Genomic DNA, 17,268 nt, shown 5'->3' with positions numbered 1-17,268 from the left:
TTAAACTTCGTGAGAGAAACGCATGGAGCTTGCTCAGGCGCTTTATAGGACTATAAAATAGAATCATTACTCAATTGGGGAAAACCACAGCGCAACGTCGTCCCCTACCGGCAGACTACCGCCCACTCGCAGGCTGCCGGCGCTGTGTTTACCATGGCCGCAGAAACAGCTGCCACCGGTGGGTGCCCCCTGGCCACAGGGCGCCTCGGGGTGTACCGCACGGGAGGTGCGGTACGCCCCGAGGATAATGACGACGACGGCGACGTTACCCCTGCCGCTCACCGTGCCAGCGCGGCTCCTCGGCCAGCACGCGCTCCATGGCGCTCTGCGTCGCGGTCATCTGCTGCGGGAGGTCGCTGGGGCTGGCGAGGCCGCTCCCCAGCACCTCCAGTGCCTGCAGCTCCCTGCAAGTGGGGGGCGGTGGGGGGGGGGGGGAGGGGCCGGCGGCACCACAGATTCAGAATATTTATTTAGACTGGAGGAGGAATCCGATGAGCTACGAAGCTCTTTTTCACGGAGTTTTAACCGCTCGCCCGTTATCAGCGGCGCTCGCTCATTCGTGTTGTTGTTGGTGGTGCATCGGTCGGTCAACCCCATGGCACCTGGTTCTGTCGCGTGACCTGCCAGTGGGCCTTCGGCACTTCACGTGGCCTTAAACTGCGCCTGGCCTGGCACAAGCGCCGTGGTGATGCCACCGCCACTTAGTGGCGAACGGCGGCCGGCCTCCTCGTGGTGGTCGCGGGCCCTCACCGGATGTCGTAGACGGGCGGCCTCAGGTCGGCCGTGCTGTGAGCGAAGGCGCAGTGGGGCCCGTTCTTTGTGCAGAGGCCGCGCGAGTCCGACGCGTGCACACACATGTTGGTCTTGTAGTAGCGCAGGTGGTACTTGCGCTCCGTGTCGCCCGACGTGCGGTGAAGCAGGGGGCACCTGCGAAGGTAAGGGAACCCCGGGTCACTCGCTCGGCACTCGACCGGAAACATCACGAGTAAGGTCGCCCCTTTTCAGCAGGCTAGGGTATGCAGGCTCGGGTCTGGACAACAGAATGACTTTAGGTCCACTACGACCAGTTCCAGCGACTCGTCTTATCCTCAGGGAATCACGAGCAACAAGATCAATTATCCCGCAGTTGTCACGGATCAATTTGGAGCTGCGGTTAATAGGGATCATGGTTAAGTCAGTCGGGGATAAGAGGAGTTTCCATACGACATGGAATTCAGTGCAAACTGCCGTGCGAGTTGGACTCGTGGGATCACCAGAGTGGGGCGGTCTCCACACTGAAAACTCGATACTCTTAATCATTCACACCGACACAACGCGGAGAAAAAAATACGTTCTTATCCTCAAAGCACCCCCAACCCTGGATACCTGCGGGGCCAGGTGTCGGGGCACGTTGGACGCATTTGCGCCCACAGTTTGTACCGCGATTGTTTTCCGTTTGTGTCACATTGCTCTCTGTATTTTGAACATCCCGCAGGCCTGAATTCCTCGAATGTTTTCAAAGTGGCAGCCAAAACTGGAAATTCAAGTCTTGCGTTGGACACAGCGGCAGCGACCCGCGCCGGACCCCCCGATCGCGTTACCTAAGAGAGTGAATGACGCGGAAACGCAGCGACCGGCGCTCCCGACAGGAGGCCGTCGCGTCTCGTGCTATTACAGAGAGAAAAACTCACAAACCCAGCGGAGCCACGGGGCGTCTAAGTGAGGATCGTGGCGGTGACGTGGCTGAGCGGCGGTGCATTCGCTGATCGTTGCAGAGGGTTTGCCGTGTCCTGAGATGCGGCAAATTTTTGGTTCTGTTGAACCGGTGAAGGAACTCGTGCCCGGAAAGTTTAGACAAACAATGCAACTTCATACCGGTTTTATGAAATGCTGAAAATAAAGTCTGTTGGCACTTTTTGGCAAATTAAGGAAATACCCAGCGCAGCGCTCTTCAGGTTCTGCTGAAAAATTAAGAGGCAGCACATTTATGCCGAGTGCCGCGGGCACGTGACCACAAATCACTCCCTCGGCGCCAGAGGCCGCGGCGCTCGCAAGAAGAGGACGAGAACCGGCCGGGTGGCGCAGCTTTCGGCCGAACAGATCACAGACAAAATGCCGCAAGTTCAAATCCTGATTGCGGGTTTCACTCAGCCCATCGTGATTCCCGCCCTCTGGGCCTCGATAAACGAATAGTCTCACTCCCGCCATAGAAAGGTGGAATTTCCACTTTTGGCTCTGCAAGGCAGCACCGATGGCATCACCGACGTCCGAATGTAAATGTTTGCCACAAATCACTTTAGATTATTTTGGAGGGAGCCAAAAGCTTCCCCGAGTCCGTGTACGCGACACCGACTCAGGTGACCCATGCAAAAGGGGCTCGAAGTCTCGGGGGTGGTTCCCCCTCGGTTGCCGCTCGGTTGCCCCTCGGTTCCCTTGGGCCGAGGAGAGAGCGACCCCGCGACGACCCCTCTGAGCCACCAAACTCGCGACCACTCAGTCGGGGGAAGGCGCTCACAATCAAGATACCTTGCTTCATTGCAAGAGAGCGACTAACTGTGCAGTGAATGTTGCATTCACATTTCTATAATTGTTTTATATATAATAACTATCGAGGAAGAATATTTTTTTGTGAGACGTGAGATAAATTAGGTATTATGTGTCGTGTTAACCCTTAGCTACCAACGAGTTTTCAACCCCTTTACACAGTTTTATTATTTCTTTAGTTTTTATGTTTTTTTACATTTCCTCATTTCGTGCCATGCCTCACAAAAGCGCAAACAATAAATCTGACGTGCGTAACATGAATCGTTTATCACAAATCTCTTTCCTTGATTGCACAACTATTTAGTTTTACTATGCTGTTGTTTTTTTTACCAGGTAAGGCCCACTGAGCTGTGTAGCTATTGTTTCAGAATCGACCTGGCCATCACAAATAATAGCTCACCGTAGTGGCTTATGTATCGCAACAGTCAAATACTCTCAACGCACGTTGATTGTCAACGTGCGTTGACGGCAGAGCCCTCGTCAGCCCGCCAGCTTTCCAGATTAATAGCATCCACTCGTTGATGCAAGCAAAGCCTAGATCGGCTTCAACCTTCCGTCCACATCAGCAGTCGGGCTTGTTAGACTATCCTGCTGGGTCGCCAGATGCTGTTGGCAAGAGCAACGAACATGATCATACACGAGCGCACCGTGCGTTGCCACGGAGCATTATGTAGTTCCAAGTTAGGTTCAGGGAGAGTCTCGTGTCCAAGAGCTGACCAGGTCTCCAAAGTGATGAAAGCAAAAAGAAATAAAAAAAAATAACGTGCACCAATGAACCAAATAAAAATCAGGACCTAAACAACTGCGGAATCGAAGATACTGGACAAACGTAAATCAACGTTTCATCAAAGTTGAGCATCAAACTCCCCGCTGCGTGAATGGGAGGAGCAGGAGACCGTGGCTCAGACATCGCCTCCGTCACGGCGTGCCGGGCCGGCTGGCCGTCGTCGCCCTGCACGTGCTGGAGGAGGCTGTCGCATGACTCTGTGGCTACGTGTGGCTGATGTCAACTCACGTGACATCAACAGACGTGGTTATTTATTATTTATTTTTCTTGTGTATCTGGTGCTTTAACTCTGTACGAGTGTTAAAGCAACCGCGAAATAAATGTAATTCCCCGCAGCGCAAAAATTGGCAGACGGCCACCCCGGGGCCGATCACGGCAAAAAGGCCAAAAGGAAGGTCCGGCGACGTACCCAGGAGACAGCGTGGGGAGTCACGCGGTCAACTCTCTCACTTCCGTCCCGCTGCGTAGGATCAGGAAGCTGGCTGGGCAAATTTCGTTCCTCGTAAGCGAGTTCGCATTTCTCTATCGCCACCACCACCACCACGACTAAGGGAAAAGCGCACCACCCTCCCCACCGCGTTCTGCAGGCGAGCTGAAAACCACTTCCTTGTAGCAGAGCCCAGCGCCTGCCCGTCCGGCGGAAAGACCGTTTGGGAAAGACCCAAACGGTCTCCCCTGAACAAACCGTTCACGGAAAGAGGTTTTTATTTTCTTCATTCATCACGCACAGTTAGCGAAGGAGCGTTGCGCCAAGCGGTGTGACCTCTTGCGATGGGCATTCGCATTAACTGCTCTTGCTGCCATTTACCGATGTCGAGTGGGGGAGGGGGGGTCGCAGTCCACTTCAAACGTCGACCGCCATCTGACGCGAGTGCTATTTGCTGCCAGAGTTTGCACATCGAGGCCGCAGATTCAACGGTGACGTTTCTGATGACGTGCCGTGGGCCTCGCTATCAACGCTCAGCCGACCGTCGCGCATCGCGGGCACGAATCGTCGCTTCAAACGATTTTGTTTTGCTGCTGCTGCATGCAGCGAGCTGACAGAGCATGCACTCAGAGCCAAGGACCCTGCGGTGCGTGAGACTGCAGCAGCAGGACGAGGAATCCGATGAGCTATGAAGCTTTTTTCACAGATGGCCAGTAGGAGCGGCGGGTAAGAAAGTTACAACAGCAGCAAACACCGAATAGAGAGTGCAAAGTATATGAAAGCAAAACAAGTCACTAAATTAATTTGCTTTATTTGAGTACAAAATTGCAAAAGTCCATCAGTGCAGCTCGGCGGGCCAGGGGCTGCACTGCCACTGGGAGGGACGAGCAAGGCCAGGATATGGGGGCCAAGGGAGGCTGTAGAGTCGCCCCTCGTGGAACTAAACTAAAATGTGTTTTATTTGACCAGGTAAGGCCCACTGAGCTATACAGCTCTTTTTCAGAATCCTGGCTATCACAAATGATAGTTCAAAGAAAAAGTGGCTTATCATCTTGTGGAAACTTATAGCGGCCAAATACTCGAGGCACACGTTGTTTCTAAGTGTGGAGGGAAAAACCGGAGGACTCGGCGAAAAATCCACGTGACCACCACGGGGAGAGAGAGAGGCACGCAAACTCCAAATATACAGCAGGTGTCAGGGTCGGGATCGAACCCACGATGAGGTAGAGTCAAAGTCCAAGCGTGCCGCTGCTCGTAAACGCCGGGGCAGCGCTCGTCTGCCTCCGTCGGTAGCCTCGCGGCACTCGAGGCCCTTCGGCAATGAATAATCAGATTCCGCTGATGCTTTACGGCCGGCGAGTATCACCGCGATCGGCAAAAGCTGAGCCAGGTCACACGGCAATCACGAGAGTCACGAGCTGGCGACGCCGAGTCAGACTTCCACTCGGCCACCGCGTGGTAAACGGTTTTTAGTGTTTCGTTTAATCGTCCATCCCCCGGCACCTCCCATGAGCACGGTTGGTTATGTACGGTGCGAAATAAGTTCCACACGTACGAACACACGTACGCACACACGCACGCACGCACGCACGTACGCACACTTGTATGCACGTACGCACACACGTACGCACGCACGTACGCACGTACGCACACACGCGTACGCACGCACGTACACGCAGGCACATGCACACACGTACGTACGCATGCACGTACACGCACGCACGCACGTACACGTACGTACACGCACGTCGCGCTGGCTCACCCGTCCCCGTTGGGGCAGGCCCCGGCCGTCTCGTCGTACTCGGTGCAGTACTCGTCGGGGCTGTAGCTGAAGGTGCCGTCGCGACGGCGCAGGGGCCGGCGCCTGCGCTGATTGGCGAAGTGCCAGTGGAAGCAGGTGTAGGGCCGGTGCTGCGTGCACTTGTGCTGCGTGAAGAGCGCGCACTGCTCCGTGCGGAAGTCGCGCAGGTACCTACACGCAGCACGCAGAACCGCGTTACGTGCGTGCGTACATACGTGTGCGCGTAGGTGGAACTTGTTTCGCACCGCACGTAGCCGACCGTGCTACGGGTGGCGGTGAAACGGTGAAGGGAAGGAACTGAATATACAGAGAGGGGAAAGCAACACTGCGAACAGCCCTGGGCCTCCGTCAAACCTAATTCGGCCCTGCACACAGCCCACAGGCCCACAGGATCACTGACACAGGCACACAACTCACAGGCACACAGGATCACTGACACAGGCACACAGGATCACTGACACAGGCACACAGGATCACTGTCACAGGCACACAGGATCAATGACACAGGCACACAGGATCACTGACACAGGCACACAGGATCACTGACACAGGCACACAGGATCACTGACACTGGCACACAACTCACAGGCCCACAGGATCACTGACACAGGCACACAGCTCACAGGCACACAGGATCACTGACACAGGCACACAGGATCACTGACACAGGCACACAACTCACAGGCACACAGGATCACTGACATAGGCACACAACTCACAGGCACACAGGATCACTGACACAGGCACATAACTCACAGGCACACAGGATCACTGACACAGGCACATAACTCACAGGCACACAGGATCACTGACACAGGCACACAGGATCACTGACACAGGCACACAGGATCACTGACACAGGCACACAACTCACAGGCCCACAGGATCACACGGTGCCTGCCAATGATTGGTGTTTTTTATTTGGCTTAACCTTTGTATTTCTATTAGTTTTTGCTTCGACAGCAGGGCCATGAAGCGAAGGCTTCTGGCGATGGCCACGAGGGGTTCGCTGCGCTGGCAGACGTGGGAAGGCGAAAGCGGGGGATGACGACAGGAGAGCACAGGAGTATGGTACAACGGTGAGCTTGCCGCCCTGCCCCCTTGATAGCCACAGCACGTGTCCAGAGAGAAGAAGCACTGTGACTCACAGTGAGGAGAAGTGGAGTGGCTGTCAGGACAACATCACAAAACACTTCCTCGCAGTTCGATTGGGGAAACAGAGCCACCGGCGTCATACGCCAGCACTGAATGGTCCCGTCTAAGTATACGAGAGCTCAACAGAGACCAAGTCTATCGGCATGTTGCCTAAATAACCCTTCAGACATTGCACAGTCTGTCTAAAGACACCATCATGAACGTTCATTTACCACACTATAGTAAATATTTACATGTTTTGAGTGAATAAAGCTGTACCAATAAATGACTGTGACGTAGTGTGCTTTGTTGTAAAAAAACTGCCAATCTTAATATCTGTAAGCTTCCACTGATATTTAGTTTCACGAAATTCACGTGCAGTGGGTGAGCCGCGTTGTTTGGAAGTCGCGGGAAGGAACCACACCACCACCGTGGGCTCCGCAGAACGGTTCCACAAACACACGGAGCAAGAAGAAGCTTGAAACGGCGCACTCAGCGGGCTGGTCGAGCGGAGTACCAGTCTGGAGCTAACGAGACGGGCTGGAGCTAGCGGTGGAGCTGGAGCTAGAGGTGGAACTGGAGCAAGAGGTGGAGCTGGAGCTAGAGGTGGAGCTGGAGCTAGAGGTGGAGCTGGAGCTAAAGGTGGAGCTGGAGCTGGAACTGGTGCTAGAGGTGGAACTGGTGCTAGAGGTGGAGCTAGAGGTGAAGCTAGAGGTGGAGTTGGAGCTAGAGGTGGAGCTGGAGTTGGAGATGGAGCTAGAGGTGGTGCTGGAGTTGGAGCTGGAGCTAGAGGTGGAGTTGGAGGTGGAGCTGGAGCTAGAGTTGGAGCTGGAGCTAGACGTGGAGCTGGAGTTGGAGCTGGGGCTAGAGGTGGAGCTGGAGTTGGAGGTTAAGCTGGAGCTGGAGCTAGAGGCGGAGCTAGAGGTGTAGCGAGAGATGGAGCTGGAATTGGAGGTGGAACTGGGGTTAGAGGTGGAGCTGGTGCTAGAGGTGGAGCTGGAACTAGAGGTGGAGCTGGAGCTAGCGGTGGAGCTGGAGCTAGAGGTGGAGCTAGAGGTGGAGCTAGAGGTGGAACTAGCGGTGGAACTGGAACTAGAGGTGGAGCTAGAGGTGGAGCTGGAGCTAGAGGTGGAGCTGGAGTTGGAGCTGGAGCTAGAGGTGGAGCTATAGGTAGAACTGGAGCTAGAGGTGGAGCTGGAACTAGATGTGGAGCTGGAGTTGGAGCTAGAGGTGGAACTGGAACTAGAGGTGGAGCTGGAACTAGAGGTGGAGCTGGAGGTGGACTAGAGGTGGAGTTGGAGGTGGAGCTAGAACTAGAGGTGGAGTTGGAGCTGGAGTTGGAGCTAGAGGTGGAGCTAGAGGTGGAGCTAGAGGTGGAGCTGAAACTAGAGGTGGAGCTGGAACTAGATTTGGAGTTGAAGCTGGAGCTGGAGCTGGAGCTAGAGGTGGAGCTGGACCTAGAGTTGGAGTTGGAGCTGGAACTAGAGGTGGAGCTAGAGGTGGAGCTGGTTGGAGCTGGAGCTAGAGTTGGAGCTGGAACTAGAGGTGGAGCTCGAACTAGAGGTAGAGTTAGAGGTGGAGCTGGAGCTAGAGGTGGAGCTGGAGCTGGAGCTAGAGCTAGAGGTGGAGCTAGAGGTAGAGCTGGAGTTGGAGGTGAAGCTGGAGTTAGAGGTGGAACTAGAGGTGCAACTGGAGCTAGAGGTAGAACTGGAGCTAGAGGTGGAGCTGGAACTGGAGGTGGAGCTGGAGCTAGCGGTGGAACTGAAACTAGAGGTGGAGCTGGAACTAGAGGTGGAGCTGGAACTAGAGGTGGAGCTGGAGTTGGAGCTAGAGGTGGAGCTGGAACTAGAGGTGGAGCTGGAACTAGAGGTGGAGCTGGAGCTAGAGGTGGAACTGGAACTAGAGCTGGAACTAGGGCTGGAACTAGAGATGGAACTGGAACTAGAGGTGGAGTTGGAGTTGGAGCTAGAGGAGGAGCTAGAACTATAGGTGGAGCTGGAGTTGGAGCTAGAGGTGGAGCTAGAACTAAAGGTGGAGCTGGAGCTAGCGGTGGAACTGGAACTAGAGGTGGAGCTGGAACTAGAGGTGGAGCTGGAGCTAGACGTGGAGTTGGAGGTGGAGCTGGAGTTGGAGCTAGAGGTCGAGCTGGAACTAGAGGTGGAGCTGGACCTAGAGTTGAAGGTGGAGCTGGAGTTGGAGCTGGAACTAGAGGTGGAGTTGGAACTAGAGGTGGAGCTGGAACTAGAGGTGGAGCTGGAGTTGGACCTGGAACGAGAGGTGGAGCTGGAACTAGAGGTGGAGCTGGAGTTGGACCTGGAACTAGAGGTGGAGCTGGAACTAGAGGTGGAGCTGGAGTTGGACCTGGAACTAGAGGTGGAGCTGGAACTAGAGGTGGAGCTGGAGCTAGAGCTGTAGCTAAAGGTGGAGGAAAAGGTGGAGCTGGAGCTCGAAGTGGATCTGGAGCTAGAGGTGGAGCTGAAGCTCGGGCTGGAGGTGGCTCCAACGAGCAAACAGGTGCGGAGGTGAGAGAGGGTGGCAGGAGAGCCCCGTGGTGGCACGGCCCAGTTACAATCACAATCTGTATTTAGACTGCAGCAGCAGGAGAAAGAATCCGATGAGCTATGGAACTCTTTATTGCGGGTAGTCAGAAAGTTACAACTCCAACGAACGATAGGAGTACAACGTGGAGGAAAACTAAGCAAGTCGCTTCAAATAAATAAACACGAATCAAGTGTGTGAGCACAAAGTGCATAAAGTCCTGCCGATGTTTAAAAACTAAGTGTAATCTTCTTTGGTTCTTTCGGTAAAGTCACGTAGAATGAGAATAAAATAATAAATTGAGAAAATAAAATAACACAATAATATTCTCACGACGTTTCGGCCACAACACAAGCAGCCTTCATCAGGTGAAGGGACGAGACTGTCTGGTAGGACAGCGCTGGAGTGAAAAAGCCACGCTCAAATCACGACCTTTAAGCTGTGTGAGAGGAAACAAAGCGCCTTGACAAAGGAATTAGCATAGAATTTAGCATTGAAATGGCTGAGTGATTAGCTTGTGACTGGTCACAGAAATGGCTATGTTAAAGTTAAAGCATACACATCCGCAAAGGCACCCCTTGACAAAGGAATTAGCATAGAATTTAGCATTGAAATAGCTAAGTTAAAGCATACACATCCGCAGAGGCACCCCTTGACAAAGGAATTAGCATAGAATTTTAGCATTGAAATAGCTGAGTGATTAGCTTGTAACTGGTCACAGAAATAGCTATGTTAAAGTCAGAGCATACACATTCACCGAGGCACCTAGTACAAATTAAACAGGAGAATTTAGCATTGAAATAACTAGGCGAATTTAGCATTGAAATAACTGAGTGATTAGCTAGTGACTGGTCACAGAAATGGCTATGTTGAAGTCAAGGCCTACACATCTGAGCTATTCACAGTAACTGGGTATACAATACAATATATAATGAATACTATATAGTGAACCAATAAAAAACTAAAATATAAATTACCTTAATGTTTTAGTTTTTTATTGGTTCACTATATAGTATTCATTATATATTGTATTGTATACCCAGTTACTGTGAATAGCTCAGATGTGTAGGCCTTGACTTCAACATAGCTATTTCTGTGACCAGTCACTAGCTAATCACTCAGTTATTTCAATGCTAAATTCGCCTAGTTATTTCAATGCTAAATTCTCCTGTTTAATTTGTACTAGGTGCCTCGGTGAATGTGTATGCTCTGACTTTAACATAGCTATTTCTGTGACCAGTTACAAGCTAATCACTCAGCTATTTCAATTCTAAATTCTATGCTAATTCCTTTGTCAAGGGGTGCCTCTGCAGATATGTGTATGCTTTAACTTTTAACATAGCCATTTCTGTGACCAGTCACAAGCTAATCACTCAGCCATTTCAATGCTAAATTATATGCTAATTCCTTTGTCAAGGCGCTTTGTTTCCTCTCACACAGCTTAAAGGTCGTGATTTGAGCGTGGCTTTTTCACTCCAGCGCTGTCCTACCAGACAGTCTCGTCCCTTCACCTGATGAAGGCCGCTTGTGTTGTGGCCGAAACGTCGTGAGAATATTATTGTGTTATTTTATTTTATCAATTTATTATTTTATTCTCATTCTACGTGACTTTACCGAAAGAACCAAAGAAGATGAATCATTGCAGTCACGAAAGCTTTAAATCGAAACTAAGTGTAAGCTTAGGGCAAGGCAATAAAAAAACAACAGTCCCAGACCACACCAAGACAACAACAACAACAGTCCCAGACCACACCAAGACAACAACATACAGCAGTCTCTCAATACAATTCCACGTTAACAATGAACTATTGATGATATATGGGGGAGGTAACTATCCAAGTTGCAAACCACATTTGCAAACCTGGCTATAATCCAGCATGGAATGAGAGGCTACATCTCGACTTCACTCTGGGTTTGTCCGTGGCTGGATTACCCATGTTGCGGACTGAACGCATACACAAAGCAGCCAAAGAAGAAGACGAAAAAGCAGCATTCTGGAGGCGCGTCCCTCGCCAGGAGCCCCGCTGCCATCCCACGTGGGACCCCCACCTGGGACCCCGCGTGGGACCCCCACCTGGGACCCTGCGTGGGACCCCCACCTGGAACCCCACGTGGGACCCCGCGTGGGACCCCCACCTGCCATCCCACGTGGGACCCCCACCTGGGACCCCGCGTGGGATCCCCACTGCCACCCCACGCGTGGGTCAATTACGTCGAGCAAGTTCAAATGAAGAGGGGCGGGCTGGTGTGATAGACCCTCAACCACATTCCACGCGGGCACAACACAGCTGCACGGTGCCCTTGTGGAGCCTGATTTACACGCGTGCTGCATCGTCCGTGATTTCACTTAATCCGGACCCCCCCTTTACCCCATTAAAACGAATAAACGAGAGTGACAGAACTCCAGGTGCCATATTGCGCCTGGAGCTACCCACCGCACACGGAGCGTGGCAGGCCACAGGCGCGAGCCAGCTGCTGCCGCAGCAGAGCGACATTAAACATCGAAGTATTACACCTTTTACGGATTCAATTGGCCAAAAATAAACATGTTCTTGCCACGCGCATAGATCCTGACAAGTTTTGTCCTGGGCAGCGCATTAAATCAGCCGCGATCGCTGTCGGGATAAGAATTCGTTTGCATGTTTGGGAAGATTTCTCGTGTTGCGTGGCTTTCTTCTCCAGGTTTTTTTGGGCAACTCTCTGGGCGCTCTGGCTAGTGGCACAACTTTACCGTGAGCCCCCCATTACAGACAGACGGACAAATACGATGCGTTAAAACCGTTGTCCGTATTGCAGAAGCGCGTCGATACGTGGCGCATTCCGGGATTTCTCGCACCTCCGATTAGCGCGGTTGGCTACGTACGGTGCGAAACAAGTTCAACACAGATCGCTAAGGTCTAAAAATAATTCTGATTTCGGTGTAAACATAAAATAGCAGCTTGTCTTGTGCAACAGAGCGTGGGAGACTGGTTTACGACCCCAATGACTTGTAAATAACTCCAAATTAGTACAGCATGCCCGGGGGTATGCAGCTCAGTCAAGACAGAAACATGGCAAGAAGCGCATGCACACACAGCGTGGTGAGCAGCACACAGACACACACAGTGTGGTGAGCAGCACACAGACACACACAGCGTGGTGAGCAGCACACAGACACATACAGACACATACAGTGTGGTGAGCAGCACACAGACACACACAGTGTGGTGAGCAGCACACAGACACACACAGTGTGGTGAGCAGCACACAGACACACATAGTGTGGTGAGCAGCACACAGACACACACAGCGTGGTGAGCAGCACACAGACACACACAGCGTGGTGAGCAGCACACAGACACACATAGTGTGGTGAGCAGCACACAGACACACAGCGTGGTGAGCAGCACACAGACACACACAGCGTGGTGAGCAGCACACAGACACACACAGTGTGGTGAGTAGCACACAGACACACACAGCGTGGTGAGCAGCACACAGACACACACAGCGTGGTGAGCAGCACACAGACACACACAGCGTGGTGAGCAGCACACAGACACACACAGTGTCGTGAGCAGCACACAGACACACACAGTGTGGTGAGCAGCACACAGACACACACAGCGTGGTGAGCAGCACACAGACACACACAGCGTGGTGAGCAGCACACAGATACACACAGTGTGGTGAGCAGCACACAGACACACACAGCGTGGTGAGCAGCACACAGACACAAACAGCGTGGTGAGCAGCACACAGACACACACAGTGTGGTGAGCAGCACACAGACACACACAGCGTGGTGAGCAGCACACAGACACACACAGTGTGGTGAGCAGCACACAGACACACACAGTGTGGTGAGCAGCACACAGACACACAGTGTAGTGAGCAGCACACAGACACACACAGTGTGGTGAGCAGCACACAAACACACAGTGTGGTGAGCAGCACACAGAGACACACAGCGTGGTGAGCAGCACACAGACACATAGTGTGGTGAGCAGCACACAGACACACACAGTGTGGTGAGCAGCACACAGACACACACAGTGTGGTGAGCAGCACACAGACACACACAGTGTGGTGAGCAGCACACAGACACACACAGTGTGGTGAGCAGCACACAGACACACACAGACACACACAGCGTGGTGAGCAGCACACAGACACACACACAGCGTGGTGAGCAGCACACAGACACATACAGACACACACAGCGTGGTGAGCAGCACACAGACACACACAGCGTGGTGAGCAGCACAAAAGACACACACACACAGACAAACACAGTGTGGTGAACAGCACATAGACACACACAGACACACACAGACACACACAGCGTGGTGAGCAGCACACAGACACACACAGACACACACAGCGTGGTGAGCAGCACACAGACACACACAGCGTGGTGAGCAGCACACAGACACACACAGCGTGGTGAGCAGCACACAGACACACACAGTGTGGTGAGCAGCACACAGACACACACACACAGACAAACACACACAGCGTGGTGAGCAGCATACAGACACACAGTGTGGTGAGCAGCACACAGACACACACACAGACACACACACAGACACAAACACACAGACACACACACACACACACAGACACACACAGCGTGGTGAGCAGCACACAGACACACACAGACACACACACAGACACACACACAGACACACACACAGACACACACACAGACACACACACAGACACACACACAGACACACACACAGACACACACACAGACACACACAGCGTGGTGAGCAGCACACAGACACACACACAGACACACACACAGACACACACACACATACAGACACACATACAGACACACACACAGACACACACACACAGACACACACACACAGACACACAGACACACACACACACAGACACACACACACACAGCGTGGCGTGGCGTGGCGGTAACGCACGTGTAGTGGTGCGGCTTCTCGGTGCTGGCCACCGCGGGCGCGTCGCTGCACGCGGACGGCATCGCCGGCGTTACTGGCGACTCACGGGGCCGGGCCGCTCGCGGTGACCGCGCCGTGCCCCCTCATTGGCCGGGGTTGGTGGCTCACCGACGTCATCCGCCCAGGCTGTGCCGGGAGCTGGCCCTGGATGTGCAAGGACAAAGATAAAGACAATGATTACCTACCCCGGTATAGTCTTAACAGGCTGTTGGGGCAAGTGCTGATAGCTAGCAGCACCTGTGAAGGCCGGCACTGTAGCACACGAGGGGGTGGGTGGCCAGCACCACGCCCGGCCGTCTTTGTTTCCTGAGTGGCGATGTTTACTACACACCGCGCCAGGTGCTCGTTTGAGGCTGAGTCGACCTAGGGGAGGCCCAGGTCAGGTTCCGATAATCGTCACCGGTGTTGGTGACCGTGAGCGGGAATCGAACTCGGGTCGCCGGGTTCCGTAGCGCAGCGTGGCGCTGACCGCTGCCCCACCGCTCCCCACCAGGCAAGGGCGGACACGGCCACACAAGTCGGAAGTTCATTTCTCGACAATGTTTTCCGGAGCACAGTCCCAGACAGCTCCAAACGATATATTGCATGTCGACTGATGATGATTGTTTGCATTTGTAAAGCGGCGCGTGTCATCCGTAGACACCCCCACAATGCGCGTGGCCACCACCGTGTTGTGGAGAGCGGGAGACAAGCAGCAGGGGAGAGCTGCAGCAGGGGGGAGCTGCAGCAGGGGGGGGAGCTGCAGCAGGGGGATCTGCAGCAGGGGGGGAGCTGCAGCAGGGGGAGCTGCAGCAGGGGGGGAGCTGCAGCAGGGGGATCTGCAGCAGGGGGGGAGCTGCAGCAGGGGGGAGCTGCAGCAGGGGGGGGGATCTGCAGCAGGGGGGGAGCTGCAGCAGCAGGGGGGGAGCTGCAGCAGCAGGGGGGGAGCTGCAGCAGCAGGGGGGAGCTGCAGCAGCAGGGGGGGAGCTGCAGCAGGGGGGGGAGCTGCAGCAGGGGGAAGCTGCAGCAGGGGGGAGCTGCACTCGGGGCTGGAGGCAACTTGACGCAGGGCAGTTTTACAGCGATAGCTCCATATGCGTTCATTCGATAAAAAAATACTTTGGATTTTGTTGAACATTATTTTACACAGAAAGCTAAAGCTAAATAATAAATGCGCTGACATTTATAAACAATCAATAAATTGATCTGCCAGACTATAAGTAAGAATAAAATAACGTGTGTTAACTTTGTTTAATGTCAGTTTATTTGAATAGTGTACAGTATAAAACAAAAAATAAAAATGCAATATAAATTGAATGGTTAGTTATGAAATGTTTATCGTGTTAAACGGTGAGTTACAAAGGCTGGCAACGCATCCTCATCGTACTAATGTGATATGTTAATCACTATGAGAAGTTTCCATACAGAATCGAAGCTCCAGGAACGAGGTGAGCCCTGCAGGAACAGAGCCGTGACGTCAGGAGTACTTAGAAGACGGCGATCCGAAGATCTGGGAGAACTCGTTTGTACGGTTGGCTTCATACGGTGCGAAAGAAGTCCAACATTCATGCATGGTGTATGAAGATGGATCCGTTCCTGTAAGTACTGCGAGGCTAACCCACTGAGTGCCTTGCAGGTCAGCAGCAGCAGCAGGATCTTAGTCCACTCGGTACATGACTGGTGGCCAGTGCAGACAGTGCCCAGCTGTGTGATGTGTGCCGTGGGACAGTGACACGGACGGGACATTGTTGGGCTGTGGCATCGCCCGCCTGTAGCCTGCTCGATGAAGAAGTTCACGGTTTCGAAAGGCAGAGACCACCCTGACCGCGACTGCGAGCTTGGTGAACCGTGGTGATGAGTGATGACCCGTGGTGATGAGTGATGACCCGTGGTGATGAGTGATGACCCGTGGTGATGCTAGGCCATTGCGTGCTGGTGTCACGGTCCAAATTTGTCCAACACCTGGGTAGTAATAGTAGTAGTGGGTGGAGGAGGCTTTCGCGACCAACATCATCCATAATAGAGGGGGTTTTTTGGGGTTAGATCGCGTAAATATATACATCTGCCGTTTAACTCGCCACCACCCGACACAGCCAATTAGTAAGGTTTGTCACGTAAACAAAACGTGTCTATTCGTGACCAGTTCAACACATCCGTTGTGTGTTGGAGAGCAAACCTGCTACAACATTTACCATCTTTTTTACAAAACTGGGGAAAATTTACTCTGCAAACTCCTCAACTGGGGTCTCACACGGACACACGCAGCAGCAGCCATCGCTCGCTACTGGCATCAGACGCATGACACGCGTCCTGTAAACATGCCCAGCGTTCGGCCAACATGTTGCACGCTCACCATCACTCAGACGAGACTCTCTCGAGTTCTCTCTCCCCCGGGCGCACGACGTGAACCTGCAAGTCCGTGACCAGGCGGGATCGCCAGAACCACGGCGCTCTTAGCGGCAACCACAATCCTCCAACGTGCTCGCAAGTCTGGCGAATTGTCTCATCAACATTATCATCATCATCTCTTCTTAACCCGCACACTTCAAAACAACCCCGTGGTGTGTGCGTGACTGCGTATGCACCCACGCGTGTGAGACTGTGCATGATGGGTGTGTGTTTGTGACTTGTTGTGAGTCAGTGTGAGTATGTGATAAACTGTGAAACTAACTGTGTGTGTGTACCTATGTGTGCGTGAGTGACTTTGTGGGTATCTGTGTCTGTGTGCCGTTCAAAACCTTCATAGGTGCTCGCTAACAGCACTTGCCCCAACATCTGTTAAGCCCAACATCTTTGTGCGAGTGTGTAAGACTGTGTGAGTCTGTGTGACTAAGTGTGTGTGAGTGTGTGTGAGTCTGTGGTTTCAGGAAAGGGCGGTCCTGCACAGATGCCGTATTTTCTGTCCGTCTGCTACAGCAGAGGTGTAGGGATTCCAGCAAGACCTACATCTCTGCTTTATTGACCTGGTCAAGGCCTATGATACCATCAATAGGCCTGGGCTCTGGGTTGTTCTTCGTGCTTTTGGAGTACCTGACTCTCTGCTCACGATCATTAAGGACCTTCATGATGGTGAGCAGGCCCGGGTAAAACTACGTGGCCGGGAGTCCGAGCCTTT

At 53.0% G+C, this 17,268-nt stretch overlaps 1 protein-coding gene across 2 annotated transcripts in view; it reads right to left on the bottom strand.

Moving 5' to 3' along the window:
* Positions 1-17,268, bottom strand: part of UNKL (unk like zinc finger) — a 39,152-nt gene that overhangs the window by 16,577 nt on the left and 5,307 nt on the right. For both annotated transcript variants that reach the window (XR_012945383.1, XM_032960964.2), the window contains exons 2-5: positions 14,136-14,318; positions 5,500-5,709; positions 751-927; positions 283-404 (exon numbers count right to left, since the gene is read on the bottom strand). Coding sequence is in view for 1 of the 2 variants with exons in the window: in XM_032960964.2 (XP_032816855.2) it covers positions 283-404; positions 751-927; positions 5,500-5,709; positions 14,136-14,197 (571 nt within the window). In the remaining variant the exon portion in view is untranslated. The remainder of the gene's footprint in view (positions 1-282; positions 405-750; positions 928-5,499; positions 5,710-14,135; positions 14,319-17,268) is intronic.

Source organism: Petromyzon marinus, chromosome 26 (assembly GCF_048934315.1).
Source record: "Petromyzon marinus isolate PM22_M1 ecotype Great Lakes invasive population chromosome 26, UKy_Petmar_22M1.pri1.0, whole genome shotgun sequence".
Classification (NCBI taxonomy): Eukaryota; Metazoa; Chordata; class Hyperoartia; order Petromyzontiformes; family Petromyzontidae; genus Petromyzon; species Petromyzon marinus.
Note: the sequence above shows the minus strand (reverse complement) of the source record. Positions and strands in the feature narration are given on the sequence as shown.